This window comes from Syngnathus floridae, chromosome 1 (genome assembly GCF_059516105.1).
Source record: "Syngnathus floridae isolate MCC-2025c chromosome 1, RoL_Sflo_1.0, whole genome shotgun sequence".
NCBI classification, from domain to species: Eukaryota; Metazoa; Chordata; class Actinopteri; order Syngnathiformes; family Syngnathidae; genus Syngnathus; species Syngnathus floridae.
In genome coordinates, this window is record NC_142413.1 from 1,029,136 (window position 1) to 1,046,012 (window position 16,877).

Below are 16,877 nucleotides of genomic sequence, written 5' to 3' on the forward strand. Positions count from 1 at the left end.
TTGTGGATTTCCCTACTAGCCAATTTCCCCCGTGGAAAATGCATATTTGAATGTAAATTGATTTGCGTTTAGGGAGGGGTTTTTTTTTCTATTCGGGTTGCCTGGTCCCGAGCCACCGCAAATAGCGGGGATCCATGCTATGGCGTAATTTGAGCACAAGCACAAAGCAAGCAATGCATCCCATAATTCCGTCGGCCTTTCTAAAATAGGAGTTCTATTGCTAAAGCAGGCTGCGCGTTATGCAACACGCATCCCAAAGTAACCTCGAGGCTTTGGGGAAAACGGGCAACGTGCGACCCCTTGCGGAGAAATCCAGAAGGGACTTGGTGTAAAAGAGCTTTTATTTTCTGGAAAGCAACACTCGCTTACGCAGCAGTAAAGGGTCAAACGGATTTTATGAATACTTGCCATGACAAAGACGTGGTTAAAACAATCCTTAAGTAAACCCCCATGTTAAAAAAAACAAAAAAACATTTTGGTCCAGTAGATGCACTATTGTTTGATACAGTATTTTAAGTTTTTCTTTAACAGCTTTTTTCTTTTTTACATTCAGTAGCTTTTTTTTTTTAGTTGTATATTTTTTAGCCCTCAAAACTCATGCAGCCTGGCAGTGGTTAACATCTTTGAAAGAAAAACAAAGAGAAGACAGGCTTTAAGGCGGCGATCCTTCAAAAACTTCGACTTTATCTTTTACTTATTAGGTTTAAAAACAGAAAATTTAGTTAATTTTTTTTTTTGGGAGCAGGGAGGGGGTGAAAGCAAAGTAGCGATGCTTTGAGTGTATATTTCTGCCCTCCTCCCCGAAAAAAAAATTAAAAAAAATATGCTAGAGGCATCAGAGTAGATCTTGCTTGTTGAAGTCATAATTACATTCAGGCTTTTTTTTTTTTTAAACACACACACACACACAAATAAACACATAAATACGGGGACATTGGGACGAGGAGGAAAATACTCCAGAGGCATTGACGAGGCAGAGGCGACTACTACAGTCCACTTCTCCCAAAGACAGACGGCTGAGGGGAGGAGCTTAGTCAGATGAAAGGGTTTCGCGACGTGCCGCGACTGGGGTAAACGTTCCCCTGAAAGAGAGCGAGCCTTAAAGGAAGTTGCTTGATGGCGCCTCGTCCGATTTGTACAAAAAAGGAGTACTCACAGTAAAAGGGTTCACCGACATGGGCCGAGGGACTTTGGGTTGCGAGTCGCACGCGGGGAAGGCGGCGAAGCCTGAAAACATTTGAGAGAGCAGATCACATGAAAATAAATAAATAAAGGCAGATATTCTTTACCCTCCTCTGGTTATTGCGGTGCTCAAACAAGCCTCTTCAGTTTGGGTTGTCCGCATAACGCTGCCCTACAAATTTGAATGAGAAATTCAAGTGCACTTTACCGTTGGCTTCCTGGTTATTGGCGCCCTCTTGAGGAAAGGAGGCAGGCGGCGGGAACACTGACGTGGGCGAGGTGACCAAAGCGCCGTCGCCTGGGGAAACAACGTTTGGGATTGGTCGCTCAGGCGGCAGGACTGCGGACAACCCCCCCCCCCCCCCCCCCCCCCAAACAAAACTAACAAAAAAGAAAAAAAAATCACCTCCTGGGGAACTGCTGAAAGGGTTACTGGGGGAGAGTGCAGCGGGCTGCTGGCAAGTGGCGCCTGAGCTGAACGGGTTGGGGAACGCTAGGGTGCACACACACAAACACATATTAGCTAGCATAGTAGCCTCGACAACATGCTAGGACTAACTAAGGCAATGTTACACATGGGCAAACAAATGTGTGTACTAGCACAAACCACAAAGGTTAGACAGTAAGTCAGTGAACTCAACTTTTGGAATATACATATGAAAATAGAAAGTGGAATCGACTATTAGTGGCAAGAGAAGCACAATCATACTCTTCGTTTGAGTTTTTGGGTGCATTCTAGGACCCTCACTAAAAAAATTGGTCTAAGAAAAACAATCATCAACAAATAAATTCCACTTGATTGCGCTGCATCCCATTTTATTGCTTTAGCCCGAGTGCAAATGAGTGAATCCACGAGTTTTTCAGCAAATAATGAAGATATCAAATCGTGTTTAGCTTACCTGTGAATGTTTGTGAGGCAGAAGTCGAATCAACACCCGGGGAGCTGGTGGGAGAAGAGGTGAAGAATTTAGGTGATTCAGAAAAGGGCAGAGAAGTGAAGATTTCAACCCTCCAACAAATAAAATAAATGAAAAATAAATAAATGAATCAATTAATCAATAAATACATGCCTGGCCGGAGTGGAGCTAGAAGAGATCCGGCTGCCAAACAAGGTGCTATACTGTGGAGGCCCAGCAGGTGGTGCTGCAGACAAACAGTTCACACGGACTTTTTCACTTCAAATTAAAAACAGGGTTCAAATCGAATACTGGAATGAAGAAAAAAATGCTTTTAACTGAGCCAGGGAACAATCTCACTTCCTCAACACACACACAAAAAAAAAAGCCACCTTGACGAGTCAAAAGCAGCTGATTTTAAACCGATTAAAACGAGTCAAGGGGGTCCTTTGAAGCTAACTGCGCGATGGGGAGAAAACAATGAGCATAATTCAGCGGCTAACAGCCTTGGCATTTGGAGGAAGGACGTTACGCAATCTAGCTGAGCAAGCCGTGACAATCTGGATCACACGCAGACGCCACTGCTATGCTTTATTAAATCCAACCTGCCGATACGAGCGTTACTACAACTGACTGCGGATTTCTGCTCTGGGGGGGAAATAGTGTTTGGATCCCCTCGCTAAAAACTTAGAAATGAAATGAATCGTCACTTTTTTTTGGACATAGTGGGGTGTCCCTAAACGGTGAGGTGAATTGGCGGTCGACAGTGGCATACCTGTGTCCGAGAAGACGCTATCCAGTTGGGACACCGCAGCGTACCTGTCCTGGGCGTTGGCCGTGGTCTGCTGCTGCTGCTGCTGCTGCTGCTGCTGCTGCTGCTGCTGGGATAGAGAGTGAGGACGAGGGGGCTGCAGCTGTTTCAGACCTCCAAAGTCCAAGCTGAGAGATTTGGGGAAGGCTCTGAAGGGCCCCGTGGCGCCCGATGTTGACACCGTGCGACCTGGGACCGACACATAAAAAAAAAAAAAAATTAAAAAAAATAAGAAGAAAAAGCCCCGGACAAAGATCATCAAACACCAACATCCCAACGTGAATACAAACAAACACCCTAAGTGCTTAGTCAGGGCAAGTTTTCATGCTGCAAGAGGAGATACAAAGAAAATAGACACAAAAACCAACGACCGGCAAGGTTAGCATCTTAGCGGGTAGCGGACATTAGCCACAGAGCATGCTAGCAGCTGATAAAGCCTCTCTTTTGTTTCCACTTGTTATCAACTAGCTACAAGCTCAAAATCAAATTGAAATACTAACAGATCAGCTTGCTAATATAAAGTGTGAAAGTGCTGAACCGACGATGTGGTGAATATGTTCGACTCTCTATAGTCTAGCAAGTTTTCTACTATGTTGTTTCAGCCCACAAACACCATCGCGACAGTAAAAAAAAAAAGGAGGGGTTAGCATGGTTAGCATCTCAGCGTGCAGCAACCATTGGCCACAACACAGCATGCTAGCATCTGATAAAGCCAGTCTTTTTTGTTCCCTGAGCAGTAACATTTTTATTATTACTTTTTTAAAAGTAGTATTTTGTTTTATTAAAAAGTAAGCAATTGGCTATACTCTGGAAATCACCTTGAAATAGTAAACTCGTTCCACGTGTTCAATACGTGCGACTAGCGGCCGTTGTGGAGCGACACTAAGGAGTATTTTTGGAAAAGCGAATGTGTAGGCGCTGCCGGATTACAGCGGTGCCCCACATATTTATTTTTAAGTGCTTTGCCGCCGACGCAGAGTGAAATATCAGCAGCCCACCGCTGACCACCGGCAGCAGCCGCGGCCGCCTAAAAATAGCAACGCGAGGACCGGCGCGGCGAAGGACTCGATGCGTGAGCCACGTAGCTTACGAACGTTCAGCAGACAGCAAATGCACTGACCGGTGGAACGGGTCTTACCTAACGTGAAGTGTTTTTTGAAAGAACTAGCGGCTACGAGGTCAAGGAGACACAAGGCAGAAAAGGGCGTTAATCTGAAAGGACCCATCAAGAGGGAGCAGAACGCCGTTAGGACGCCCACCTGAAGGACGGGGGAGGGCGGGGAAGGAAGGCGGGTGAGCTGAAGTTAAGGAGCCCGGCCGCTGTCTCTCAATCCCGCACACGTTCTGTTCTACGGAAGGGGGGAAAAAAAAAAAAAAACATTTTGAAAAGGTATCGTCGTCAAACGGTTACGGTTCCGCCGGCGACGATACCTTTCAGCGACGGATCCCGGAAGCTTTGGGAGCGCGTGGGCCGCGCGGTGAAGGCGTCGGGCCGGGCGTCAGCGGGCGAGGCTCGATCCCACTGCGCCATCTGCGACTGCAAGAAAAGCTCGGCGGCTGAGTCGTCGGCGTCCCAACCGGCGACGGGGAGACTCTCTCACCAGCGTCCTGGCGGGCCGGGCGTTGGGAGGCAAGTTGTGAAGGGGCTGGCCGGCAAGTGGGCCGTGAACCAGGACGGTCTGGACACCTGGGCTCCAAGGTCCCTCCACATCTCTCCGGTTCTTATTTTTGGAAAAATGCCTGCAAGAAAAAACGGGGTGAACGTCACTGGATGGGACAAGGTGGTCCCAAAGGTGACAAGCTGCGGGGAAGAAGGACCTCTTGGTTCCGCCTTCACAAATAAAAGTCTGACACAATGCCGGCCGGATGTGGGACGTTAACGCCCGAAAATGTTTTTTCTATTTATTTATTTGTCAAATAAAAGTCTGACAATGCCGGCCGGATGTGGGACGTTAACGCCCGAAAATGTTTTTCGTATTTATTTATTTGTGTTTTTTCATTCATTTATGTTTATTTATTTTTGTTTATTTATTTGTGTTTTTTCACTGATTTATGTATGTCCATTTATTGATTTACTATTTATGTTTTGTGCGAATGTGTGTTCGGGTGTCGGCTGACCATTTCTTCTTCTCGTATTTGTCCTGCAGGAACTCTTTGAACTTCTGCGAGTCCTTCATGTCGGAGCAGCCATCTGTCTTGGGCTCAAAGGCGCACAGCCACGTCCTCCTGCCGACCTGAGGACAGACATGAGCAGTTTGCGATCGCCCGCACTCCTCCGGATGCGATGCCGGAGAGCCCGGGAGAAGGCGGACCGACGTTTTGGGGAGGATTCGGCGGCCGGTTTGCTGCAGCCTCACTCACCTGGTTGCCGTGGTTTTGGAGGAATTCCACTTCCTGTTGGGAGAAGGTCGTCATGGAGATGGACTTGACCCTGTGCGGAGGGTTGAGGCCTCGCCTGGGGTAGGATGGCGAGTGGTTAAAAAACAACCAAAAAAAACAACACACACACGCGGAATTCATATGTTGTCATTCCGGCCAGAGGAAAGAGCAGGTGGGCGTGGAAACATCTTCTGATGTGTGGGAATCTTCATCCATGCTTTCTATGGAAGGCTGTGTGAGCATTTCTTTGAGAGCTTTTCCATCCGGTTTAAGCTCCATCTACTAGTGTACTCTTTGTCCTCACTTGTAGTTTGACCTCATTTTAGTGTGCAGAAATGCCACAGTGGACCTTGTGCGGACAAAGAGCGCGTTAGTAATAAAACGACTGGATCGATGCTCAAACCGACGATTATTCGATATCCTTCATGTCGAGCTTAGCGTCCTCACGAAGAGTAGGACACCGTCGGTACATGTTACTACCGAGGCCGAGTTGACGCTATCGTTCTGCTAGTGCGTCCTGGTCTTGAGGCTGGAGATCAAGAATATCGACTCAACGCTGAAACACAACAGTGAGTGGTTGCCCGGGCCGGCCTTGCCCGTGGAGTGCGAGGAGTGGGCTGGACATGCAAAATCAATGCGTCCACACATATCAACATACACACGCCCACACTCCAGAGGAGCTGCTGGAAGGGACGGCAAGAAACAAACCTTGAACCCGAGGACTGCTTTTAAATGGCTGTGGGAAGACAGAGAGTGTGTCAACATGCGTGGAAAGCACCTCTGGCGATTGCACCAGCGTGTGCGACGGTGCTGCAATCTCCGGGCCTGCCCGCCTGCCTGCCTGCCTGGCTGGCTGGCTGGCTGGCTGGCTGCCTGCCTCTTGAGCTCCACTCTGCTGCAACAACAATTGCATGACACGGGGCTGAGTACAGATGCTACTCACAGCATTCCGGAGCACGAGGTGCACACGAAGGTGCCCACGGTCACGTCCGTGTACGTCACACCGGGCTGGTTGCACTCGAAGCAATGTTTGTTTACTCCGGACTGGGCCAGCTCCCGGACCTTGCGTGCGCAAATCTCCTGGTTGTCCCGGTGCTTGCGGTTCGACATCGTGGATCCGGAGGAGGGGCGGGGTGGGGGCTTGGTCGAGCCACCGTCCGAGCTCCGTCTCCCGGGCTCTCCGCCACTTCACCGCCGCATTGTGGGGCGGGGGGCGTGGGGGTCGAGGGCCAGTGGTTGGAGAAAACGCCACTCAGCTCCTGCTTCACGCGGAGGGGGTGGGGGAGTCAAACCCAACAAGATGCGTCACATAAACGGAAACATGCTTACTTTCTTCAGAATAAAAGCATGCAACCGGACGTATGTCACCATTCAAAGATGCTGTTTTGAAAACCCGACCAAGATAATTATTTGCATACGATGTGTCAAAAAGTTGAATAATTTCATTCGTCTACCTTCAACCTATCTATGCGTCTATTGTTTGTTTGTTTGTTTGTTTGTTTTTGAGCAGAAAGTGAATATTTATGACGAGTTGAGCCTGCTTTTGATCAGCAGAGGGAGCTCGACACGTTCGTCGAGCGAGATCAAAGTCACGTGACTCTTCAGGGTTCTGTTGGCATGGGTGCGTGACGTCATTCGCGTGGCATTCAGAGCTCTCAGCGTAATACTTTACCGATTGTATATGAAAAGAAAGAACACGGGCGGTACCAAAAATCAAAACTCCTATTTTAAAAAGCATTTTCCATACCCCATATTTTGACAAGACAGAAAAGCAATTGTAAAGTTAACGATCAATTTGACACTGCCTGGCTTCAGACGCTTATTTTCCACAAAGAATCTTCGGCACGAAATTTGCCCAAAACAAATACTGTACACGACAGAAAGCGCTGTCATGGCTCATCTGAGTCATGTGACTCAATTCCGGGGTGCGTGACGTCAGTCATGTGGCATCAAGGCTCGGCTTGAAAGTACGTGGTTTTTTTTTTTTTTGTGTGTGCGTGTGTTTGCATCTTGTTTGTTGGCGCACTCTGGGTGGTGTTAGATTTTGCGTGGGAAGAAAAACTCGTTGGCAGACAAGAAAAACACACCCCTATGACCGTGTGTGAGAGCGCGTGTGTGTTCCGATGACGCGTCAAACGTCGGTCGAGATCCATCGTGCACACTAGGCGCACAAATTCAACAAGTCCAAGAACTGCAGGAAACGAAATGACAAAGTAAACCTTGCCACGACGACGTTGGATTTATTTAATATACTTTATATTTGTTTTTTGGTTTTTTGCGTTCAAACGAAGAGGATTATGACTATTAAAGTGGACTTTGAGGAGTGTTTGAAAGATTCCCCACGCTTCAGGTAACAAAAGCCCTTGTCTTGTGATAGGTTAGGTGTGCGTGTGTGCGTATGTGCGTGTGCACATCTTTTCAATCAAAAGTAAGTTTTTGCCTCAACTCGGTTTTCGCTTGGCACCTAAATCTATTTTTGTGACAATTTGGTAGAGTGTCGTGAGATTTTTGCAATGTAATAATAGTAGTGTATTTAATAATATGCATGTCAAGCCATAAAGTGGAAGCATATGTCAAGGCAAGTAGTGCTAAATGGTGCTGTTGCAAGCATATAAGAAAGCAAGAGCAGATTTTGGGTGTGCCCTGGGTCTGAGTCAGTCAGTATTGTGCTTTGCAGCTGATCTGGCATCTTTCAAACTTGCAACACACACACGCACACACACACACACACACACACACACACACACACAGTGTGCCCAGAGAGAGCAGAAAAACAAAGATGCCACAAAAGTTGGACAAAAGTATATGGCAGTGTGGCCCTTTTGTCACTTGAAAAAGAGCACAGCCTTGTGTTGCCAGGTGACAGTTGAGGTGAACAGGAAGCAAGCCGAGCGCTGCAGGAAGTGTGAAACCGCACTGGCATTGACACAAGAAACAACCTTTCCCCATTTTGTACTTCTCCTCTTTACAGTATTGTCAAATGTAAATATCGAAACATACGCAAAGAGAATGTAAAGGAATACATCGGTTGCATGATGTATTATAAAGGTATTTTAAAGCAGAATCAAATTGATATGTGACATGTATGACATGTAGGGTAAAATGTTTATCGAAAAAAGTTTCAGGAAAATTACCAAAAAGGGGGGAAAAAAGCATATTTCTGAAGAAATAAAAATTGGAAAAAATGCATACAAAAGTAATGTTGCTCATTAAGAAAAATTGCTAATTGCTGGTTGCTAATTCATTAAAATGAAATTGCCTGTGTGTGTGTGTGTGTGTGTGTGTGTGTGTGTGTGTGTGTGTGTGTGTGTGTGTGTGTGTGTGTGTGTGTGTGCATGCGTGCGTGCATTTCAGAGCGGAAATTGAAGCCGTCCAAGCTGATGTGGGTGAACTCGAGACCCGATTAGACAAGGTGAGGTTTGTGTGAATAAAATTGTTACATATTCATTTATTCTAAATTTAAGTTGTAATATGGGGGAAAAAAAGTTTTGGCTATTTTAAGAACAAAATCGTAGGGCTCAATCTTTGAATGAGATAAGAATTTGAATGAGAAAACCCTGCCCAGTTCATTTAGACTAGCTGGCTAGACACAATGTTGGTCATTTAGTGCGCGGCGGATCTGCGAGAGGGAGGACTGCGCCGCTGTGAGAGTGGTCACAGTTAACTTTAGTCATGGACAATCAAAGCAGCTTCTTGCTTTGCCTCTAAATGGGCCACCTGCAGACAAAATGTCTGTTGACATGGACCGTACAAAAAAAAAACAAAAAAAACAACAAAAGCTAAAGTAGCAATTTGTCAGCACACGCGCTTTTGTGTGGCAGCTGGTGAAACAATGCCAGGCCATGCTGGAGGCCGGCCGAGTCTACCAGCAGACCAGCAAGAGCTTTGTGACGGGCCTCCAGAGTCTGGGACAGCACTGCTCGGGGGACACCACCATGGAGGTGAGAACCGTGCGCTGATGGCCAACCGTGCAAGTCCAAATAATGTTGTTTTTCTTCTTACAGGAATGCTTGCAGAAATTTTCCCAAAAACTGTCCGTCATCTTGGACGCGCAGGGGGTGAGCGGTTTGTTTGAAATATTTCTTTTTTTGTACGTACATCCGTACACAATTTTTGTAGACTCGGGTCGAACTCGCCAAAACAGATAAACCACTCTAGGGGGCGCGACAGACCCTTTTTTTGTGCGGCGACTTTAAAATATCCAATTTTACGCCGGATGCGACATTGGTGCAAAATTTGGTAGGGCTCGGATTAACTACTTTATGGGGCGCTACGGACCCTTTTTTGCATGGCGACTTTCAAACATAAACTGTTTCATCAAGTGTAATGTTGGTGAAAAATTTGGTAGGGCTCTGATAAACCACTTTGGGGGGGCGCGACACTCTTTTCTTGTATGGCAACTTTAAAACATCCAGTTTTTTTGCCAGGGGTGACATGAGAGCAAAATTGGGTCGGGCTCTGATAAAGTACTCTACCTTTTAAAATGTAAAATGTTGCTTCAGGTGTGACGTGAGTGCAAAATTTGGTTCGCTGCTCGGGCACTAAATAGTTAGAAGTCATCTTGGACCATATTCAACTTGCATGTACGACGTTGTCCTTTCAGGAGGTGATTGACATCACGCAGAAGTCGGTCAAGACGAAGCTCCAGACATTCGTCAAAGAGTGAGGAGCCGCTCAATTTCAGCGTGGCGGGCGGTCGGTCGGTCGGCCGGTCACTCACCTTCACAATTTGGCCTTCTCTCCAGAGACGTGCGGCGCTTCAAGGACGCGCGCAAGGAGTTTGAGCGTAGCAGCGAGTCCCTGGAGGGGGCGCTAGCCAGGAACGCTCAGGCGCCTCGCGGGAAGCCTCACGAGGTGGAGGAGGCCAGCGGCGCGCTGCTCCACGCCCGCCGGGCCTTCCGATCGGGCGCCCTCGACTACGTCCTGGAGGTCAGCAAAGACATGGCGACAGGTTTGGAGGCCGCACTTTTTAAGTGGAGCTCTTTTGTCTTTTTCTCGCAGATTAACATCATCGAAGCCAAAAAGAAGACGGAGCTGTTGATGGCCGTGAGTGCAACCTTGTCACGTTGCGTGCATCGCATTTGATCTCATCCGTATTTTGTTGGGCAAAATGAAATACTTTTTGCGTTTTTTTTCTATTTTTAGATGTTGGCGCTAATGGACGCTCAGGCACAGCTGTTCCAGAACGGCTACCAGTCCTTGGCAGAACTGGACCATTATCGGCAAAAACTAAGTGAAGAGGTAATTATGATGATGATTGTTGTTGTTTTTGACAAAAGAAAAAAAAAAAAAAAAAAAAACACACTATATTCATGCAATATTACAACTTTTTTTACTCTCAAATATTTTATATATATATATATATACATATATAAATATACATACATACGTATGTATATATATATATATACATATACATACACATACATACATACATATATATGTATATATAAATATATTATAATATATATTATATATAGGACGATATATTATTCCATTTGTTTTATTTATTCATTATATATAATATCTTTCTTAATGATCCAATATGGCTCTTGTAGATCTTTAGATGGAAAATAAGACTTAATAAACAACTTGATTGTCATCAACCTTGAAAGTATGACTTGAAAACATGCATCCTTAATGTCTTAACATTCCGAATGTAACGTAACCCCCCCCAATAATTTGACTCTTGTGATATTCCAATTTGAATGTTGGATCTGAAAAGTGGTTCTTGTCATGACTGCGATGATTTCAAAAGTTTCCTGAGAGCATTTGCATGGCACACGACTTGCCAGCGTGACAGGAAAGAGCCAGCAACAACAGGAAATAGTTCACAAGATCACACACTCCGTCCGTCCGTCCGTCCGTCCGTCCGTCCGTCCGTCAAAAGACAGGAAATGAACTTGTCGTGTTCGGATGCAAGGAGAAGACGAGAATGAGCGGCTCGCCTCCCCCCCCCCCATCTCGCCTTTTTGCTGTTTCAACAGCATCGGCAGTTTGTCCTGAATTCAGCCCGAGAGAAGAGGGACATGGAGCAAAGGCACGCCGCCATCAAGAAAAAGGTTCGTTCAAAGCATCGCAACTTCAAATTGCGAAGATTTGGACACTTTCTCAACAATTCTACTCCAACCATTTTTCAACCAATTCAAAGCATTCAATGTTTTGAAATATTTATATGTCATCGATATACTGTTTTTCTCCCTTCCACAATTCTCAAAGCATCATTCCAAATTCACAATAACATTTCACAATAAATGGGCACGTTTGAACTCATTCACTGCCACTGACGCATATAGACGTCAAAGTTGTATTTCATCTGGGCTGCCATAGGAATACAACTTTGACGTCGACGGCAGTGAAAGAGTGGAAATGACGTCAGCCTCATTTTTCACTTTCAAGTTCTACGTCAGCTCTTGAGCATATTTTTGAGGAGAATTGCATTCTGGAGTTTCCAAAGACATCAAGTCAGCTAAAAATGGATTCGGGGCTTTCCAGGATGTTTCCTACGACGACTCCATCATGGACTTCAAACCGGACGCCGCCGACGGAGTTGCCATGGAAGGCTACCTCTACAAACGGGCCAGCAACGCCTTCAAGACATGGAACAGGTTTAAAAAAAAAAGAGAAAGAGCTCTTGTGATCTTTTCTTCTTCTTCTCATGTCTCCCTCCCTCCCTCCCTCCCTCCATGTCTCCCTCAGGCGTTGGTTCTCCATTCAGAAGAATCAGCTGGTGTATCAGAAGAAATTCAAGGTAAGCAAACAAAGAGGACTCTTGTTGCTCTGGGCAAAAAGGGGAACGCAGCCAAAAGGGGTCTCGGCGGTCTGCCCGTCTCTCAGGACCAGCCCACGGTGGTGGTGGAGGACTTGCGTCTGTGCACGGTCAAGCCCAACGGCGAGAGCGAGCGGCGCTTCTGTTTGGAAGTGGTCTCCCCGTCCAAGTGAGTCCCGCCCGGCGACAACGGAGTCCCGCCGGCCGACTCTAAGGCGGGCGCAGAAGCTGTCTGTTACAGGCCGACTCGGAGAGGCAGCAGCAGACGTGGATCGGCGCCGTGCAGAACAGCATCGCCTCGGCCTATCACGAGCGCAGGGACGTCCAACGCAGCCCGGTGAGAATTTGCCGGCCGGCCGTGAGTCGCGCCCCGTCGCCTCCCCTCGTCGACCGTGTGGCCGTGTCTCGCAGCGGCGGCGGCGGCGCCGCAGCTCGGTGTCGACGGGAAACCCCGCCGACGGCGAAGGGGACGAGGGCTTCAAGGCCTTGGAGGAGGTCCGGGCCATTGCCGGGAACGGCGAGTGCTGCGACTGCGCCGCGCCGGATCCCGACTGGGCTTCCATCAACCTCGGCATCACTCTGTGCATCGTGTGCTCGGGCATACACAGGTATGCAGGCGCCTGGACCCGCGCAGGCCCAGGCGCACCAACTTGCTCTCTTTCAGGAGCCTGGGGGTCCACTTCTCCAAAGTGCGCTCCCTCACGCTGGACTCGTGGGAGCCGGAACTCATTAAGGTAAGGGATTCTCCTCTTGTGTGAGCGGCTCGAGATGACTGAGGTCTCGGTGTGCCTTGCAGCTGATGTGCGAATTGGGCAACGGCGTCATCAACGGCATCTACGAGGCCCGGATTGAGCAGATCACCGTGAAGAAGCCCCTCGCCTCCAGTCGCAGGTAGATTTGGAGCAGCTTTGGGCAGATTGCAGCTCAGAAGCCCACACGATTCTGGCATCGTGCCATTTTTGGGCCGTGGGCACACGACGGCGCAACATTGCGTGGTCGTTTGGAAGTGCAGAAGCAAGTCCTTGTCTGGCGCCGCGACCGCATCCTCTCGGCACTCGTGATCGTTCTAATCCGTTTGACGAGAGCGTTCCCCGGTGCGCGTCTCGCCAGGGGGGACAAGGAGGCCTGGATCCGCTCCAAATACGTGGACAAGAAGTTCATCCAAAAGCTGCCGGAGACGGCGGGTCAGAACAGGTGGCAGAAGCGCCCGGGCGATAAAAGGAAGCGGGCGGCCACGCAAGACCGCAGCGCGCAGCGACCGCCGCTCCGACCCAAACCGAGCCGAGCCACCCTGCCGCGATCGGGTAACGCACGACGGAGCCGCCGACGAGACGCCTGCCTTGTCACACGTCTGTCGGTCGGTCTGTCGGTCTGTCTGTCTGTCCTTCGTAGTGTCGAGCCCCATTGAGGTCCAAAAGCACGACACGGGGTCCCGCAGAGGTGGGCGTTCAGGCACGCTTGAAAAAAACCCCAAAAGAAAACCAAACCAAGTTCCCGACGCTGTCGATATTTGCGTTGTACCTTAGATGCCAATGACGAAGAGGAGGATCTGAGCGGCCTTCATGCCGGGGCGCTGCTGTACCGCGCGGCCGCCCTGCAGAACTTCCCCGTCATGGCCGACGCGTTGGCCCACGGCGCCAACGTCAACTGGGTCAACGCGGCCGAGGAGGCCTGCACGCCGCTGATCCAGGCCGTCTGGGTGGTGAGGGTTCCTCCGGAGTGCGCCTCCGCACCGGCCGCCCATTGTTGGGAAGCTTTTTTTTGGGGTTTGGTTTTTTCCTTCTTCCTTCCTTCCTTCGTTCCTCTGCGAGCAGAATGCTCTGGCGGCGTGCGAATTCCTGCTGCAGAACGGCGCTGACGTCAACCAGGCGGACAGAAATGGGAGAGGTCCGCTTCACCACGCCACCATATTGGGTCACACCGGGTAAAAAAGCGCGCACGCACGCACGCACGCACGCACGCACGCACGCACGCACGCACGCACACACACACACACACGTCTGTGATGGAAAGACGACGCTTGGCTAATGATGTCCGTTTTCGAAAAGAACGGCTGATGACTGTATCTGATGCCAGATATTTTTAGCATTGGGTCAATTCTTCTTCTTAGAACTTTTTCAGCTCGTGTCTTCGAGTTAGCATAACAAGCGTTAGCATCGTAGCCTCGGCGAGCACACGGCACCAAGTTCAAGCATTTCCCACTCTTGCTATATGTCAGCGGACCAACTGTGAGCATTTTCGCAACAGTCTGTGAGCACATTGGCAACAGTGAGTCAGTGAGTCAGTCAGCGAGTCAGCGAGTCAGCCAGCCAGCCAGCCAGCCAGCGCGCCAGCCAGCCAAAACTGGAGCGTTCGAAGACATTTGTAGTCTTCAAATAGTTGCACGGACAAGCCCAGGTTCTTGACGCGTGACAGCGAGCAAGCTAATTGAACGTTTCCACAGGAACCAGCGAGTAGGGCCGATGGTGCGACATTTCGATTTTATACGGGCTTGTGTGTGAACTCAGGCTGGTGTGCCTCTTCCTGAAACGCGGCGCGGACTACGGCGCCAGAGACAAAAACCAAAAGGACCCCGTAACGATCGCCGTGGACAACGCCAACGCCGACATTGTCACTTTGTGAGCATCAGGAACAAATTTGCCACTTGATGGCGAAAGGGAAAACTTGCCCGACGCTCTTTTTATCCCCGCAGACTCCGAATCGCCAAGATGAACAGGGAGATGCAGGAGCTGGATGGATCCCTAGGAAAATCAGGTCTCTCTCCAAGGGGCAGGCGCCGCCTGGGGGCACTGGGGCAGGGAGAGGGCAGGTCCAATCCAGGAAGAGCCTGCAGCCGTTCAGGAACCATATGAGTGGGAGCACAAGACGAGAAGTTCAACGAGTCTGACAGAAAGGGGCTTTTGTTTGGCTTTTTCTTCTCCCCCTTCACCCAACTGAAAACACTGGCTTTACAGCGTCACCTTTTTTGTTTTTTGACGATGCGTATTTATACTGTTGCAATGTCAAATGGCATTGGAGATGGGCTGTGAAGAGAACTCCGCCTCCTTCGGGAAAGCGTGAAAATCCACTTTCTCATTCAGAATCCATGACCACAGTACAACACAGACTCTTCTACGATCACCATTCCTTCTGCCACTTAAGCGTATGGCTCTGGGCCAAAATGTCAAAACACTGTGAAAATGGAATGAAACAGGTAGTCAGTCAGTCAGTCAGTCAGTCAGTCAGTCAGTCAGTCAGTCAGTCAGTCAGTCAGTCAGTCAGTCAGTCAGTCAGTCAGTCAGTCAGTCAGCGAGCGAGCGAGCGAGTCAGTGAGTCAGTCAGCGAGTCAGCGAGCGAGCGAGCGAGCGAGCGAGCGAGTCAGTCGAAAGCATGCTTACTTTTGCGTTGCAGCCTTTGCGGTCAAGCGTTGTGCTTTTGCTTGTCAGGCTTGCTTCTTGTAACCTGGTTTTGCGTGTGCTTGTTTAAAAACTAAACAAAGAGACCCTGGCGAGCGGTCAGCATTTTGGACTTTGTGTGTCTTTGCACGCCCGAGTCATGGTTCTAGTCTCACCCGTTTGTGCAGCGTGCCACCTGCCCGCCGCAAACTACCAGGTAAAGTGCATTTTGGCGCCCGCGTGCTGCTCCCTACGTGTCCCGCTCCGAGGCCAAAACCTAAAAGAGACGCAAAGTTTGAAAATGGATCCGCTTTGTATCTGTTAAGGTTTTGGGAAACCTTGTTGCAGTCTGAACGCCTGCCTGTCTTTAGTCTAAACAAGTTTGTATCGTTGACTTACTTTTCAACGTTTTTCCGCCAACACGCTCGCTCTTCTTCTGCGTGCATTTCCAGACGGCGGCGCCGTCTAGTGGCCCTTTGCGTTTCCATCCGTAGACTTCTCGGGGGCTTATTGACCTATGTATTCTTGCTAGCAGTGGACTTCTTGGGGGTTATTTATGTCTTCTTGTACTCTTCCTATTTTTGGGGTCATTGGGTTTACCTCTCTTGTGTCGCACAGGTGACGAAACCTGCCAGCACATCTTCAGAGACTTCTCGCACATGGCTTCGAACAACCCCGAGAAGCTCCAGCGTCGTAGCGCCGACGGCAAATTCTGAAAGAAAAGAAAGGGGGGAAAGCGTTTGGGGAAAATGCTTCCTTCTGTCTTGTCGCCACGGGGATATTTTGGGAATAGTTCCATTTGAAAATGTCGAAACTTCTTCGAACAGATATCTCTTTTGTCCGGCAAATAAATGCATTGTATTTCATGTCTCGAGTCCTCGCTAGTTTATACTGCGGCGTTGACAAGGGCGGCTCTAGCACAAGGCAGACGAGGCCCATCGCCTAGGGCGACACTCGGGGGATTTTTAGTGACGTATTTATTTTTTCTGCCTAACTCGTAGAATCGGGTTTGAAGAACAAAGCCAGCGTCAGTGTGCTCCGCCGCCCTCTAGCGGTGGGCGAGGGGAAGCAAAGGAACGACTTGAATTTTGCCGTCACGCGTGCGCGTGCGAGTGGCTGAAACATACAGTACGATATGCGGAGCAGGCTGCAATCCCCCCCCCAAAAAAGTCCCTTCCGTTCGATTCAAGAGCGCACGCAAGAAAGTCGGATACAAAAATGCCACTTGTCGAAAAAGAAAAAACAATTGGACTGAAAAGCGCATGCGTGAAAATTTGAAACCAAACTCCCGCCTGTCTTTGGGCAAGAAAGACCCAAAAAAGTCTCAATTTGATGGAAGAGAGCATGCAAGAAAGTTGGGTCGCAAAATGCCACCTGTCTGATTGCACAGCGCTTGCAAGAGAGTTTCTTCCATGGCGGCGGCGGCGGCGGCGGCGGCGGCGGGCCATTCAATCTTCTCAGAAAGT

General features: G+C 48.9%; 2 protein-coding genes across 5 annotated transcripts; one reads left to right on the forward strand and one right to left on the reverse strand.

The window, feature by feature from the left end:
• Positions 1-323: 323 nt before the first annotated feature.
• On the reverse strand, positions 324-6,915 carry agfg2 (ArfGAP with FG repeats 2). 2 transcript variants are annotated; one of them, XM_088378012.1, is made up of 13 exons: positions 6,212-6,915; positions 5,251-5,344; positions 5,008-5,123; positions 4,491-4,629; positions 4,321-4,426; positions 4,149-4,238; positions 2,854-3,078; positions 2,253-2,325; positions 2,082-2,125; positions 1,589-1,675; positions 1,391-1,480; positions 1,157-1,227; positions 324-1,082 (listed from the first exon to the last, which is right to left on the reverse strand). In XM_088378012.1, the coding sequence occupies exons 1-13, from the start codon at positions 6,376-6,378 to the stop codon at positions 1,035-1,037; spliced, it is 1,350 nt and encodes a 449-aa protein (XP_088234138.1). In that variant the 5' UTR covers positions 6,379-6,915; the 3' UTR covers positions 324-1,034. The 2 variants fall into 2 exon arrangements, with proteins under 2 accessions (XP_088234138.1, XP_088234148.1); XM_088378022.1 differs by lacking the exon at positions 6,212-6,915 and adding an exon at positions 5,977-5,991 and having other exon boundaries at positions 5,251-5,885.
• Positions 6,916-7,251: 336 nt separating this feature from the next.
• On the forward strand, positions 7,252-16,277 carry acap1 (ArfGAP with coiled-coil, ankyrin repeat and PH domains 1). Of its 3 annotated transcripts, XM_088377951.1 has the most exons (23): positions 7,253-7,618; positions 8,623-8,680; positions 9,090-9,209; positions 9,273-9,326; positions 9,872-9,930; positions 10,014-10,197; positions 10,270-10,314; positions 10,414-10,509; positions 11,256-11,330; positions 11,764-11,876; positions 11,968-12,019; positions 12,106-12,206; positions 12,263-12,374; positions 12,449-12,645; positions 12,702-12,771; positions 12,834-12,928; positions 13,148-13,341; positions 13,430-13,477; positions 13,564-13,739; positions 13,852-13,961; positions 14,545-14,655; positions 14,730-14,791; positions 16,030-16,277. In XM_088377951.1, the coding sequence occupies exons 1-23, from the start codon at positions 7,566-7,568 to the stop codon at positions 16,125-16,127; spliced, it is 2,283 nt and encodes a 760-aa protein (XP_088234077.1). In that variant the 5' UTR covers positions 7,253-7,565; the 3' UTR covers positions 16,128-16,277. The 3 variants fall into 3 exon arrangements, 2 of the variants coding, with proteins under 2 accessions (XP_088234091.1, XP_088234077.1); XM_088377965.1 differs by lacking the exons at positions 14,545-14,655; positions 14,730-14,791 and having other exon boundaries at positions 7,252-7,618; XR_015858944.1 differs by lacking the exons at positions 14,545-14,655; positions 14,730-14,791 and having other exon boundaries at positions 7,252-7,618; positions 13,564-13,961.
• The last annotated feature ends 600 nt before the right edge of the window (positions 16,278-16,877 follow it).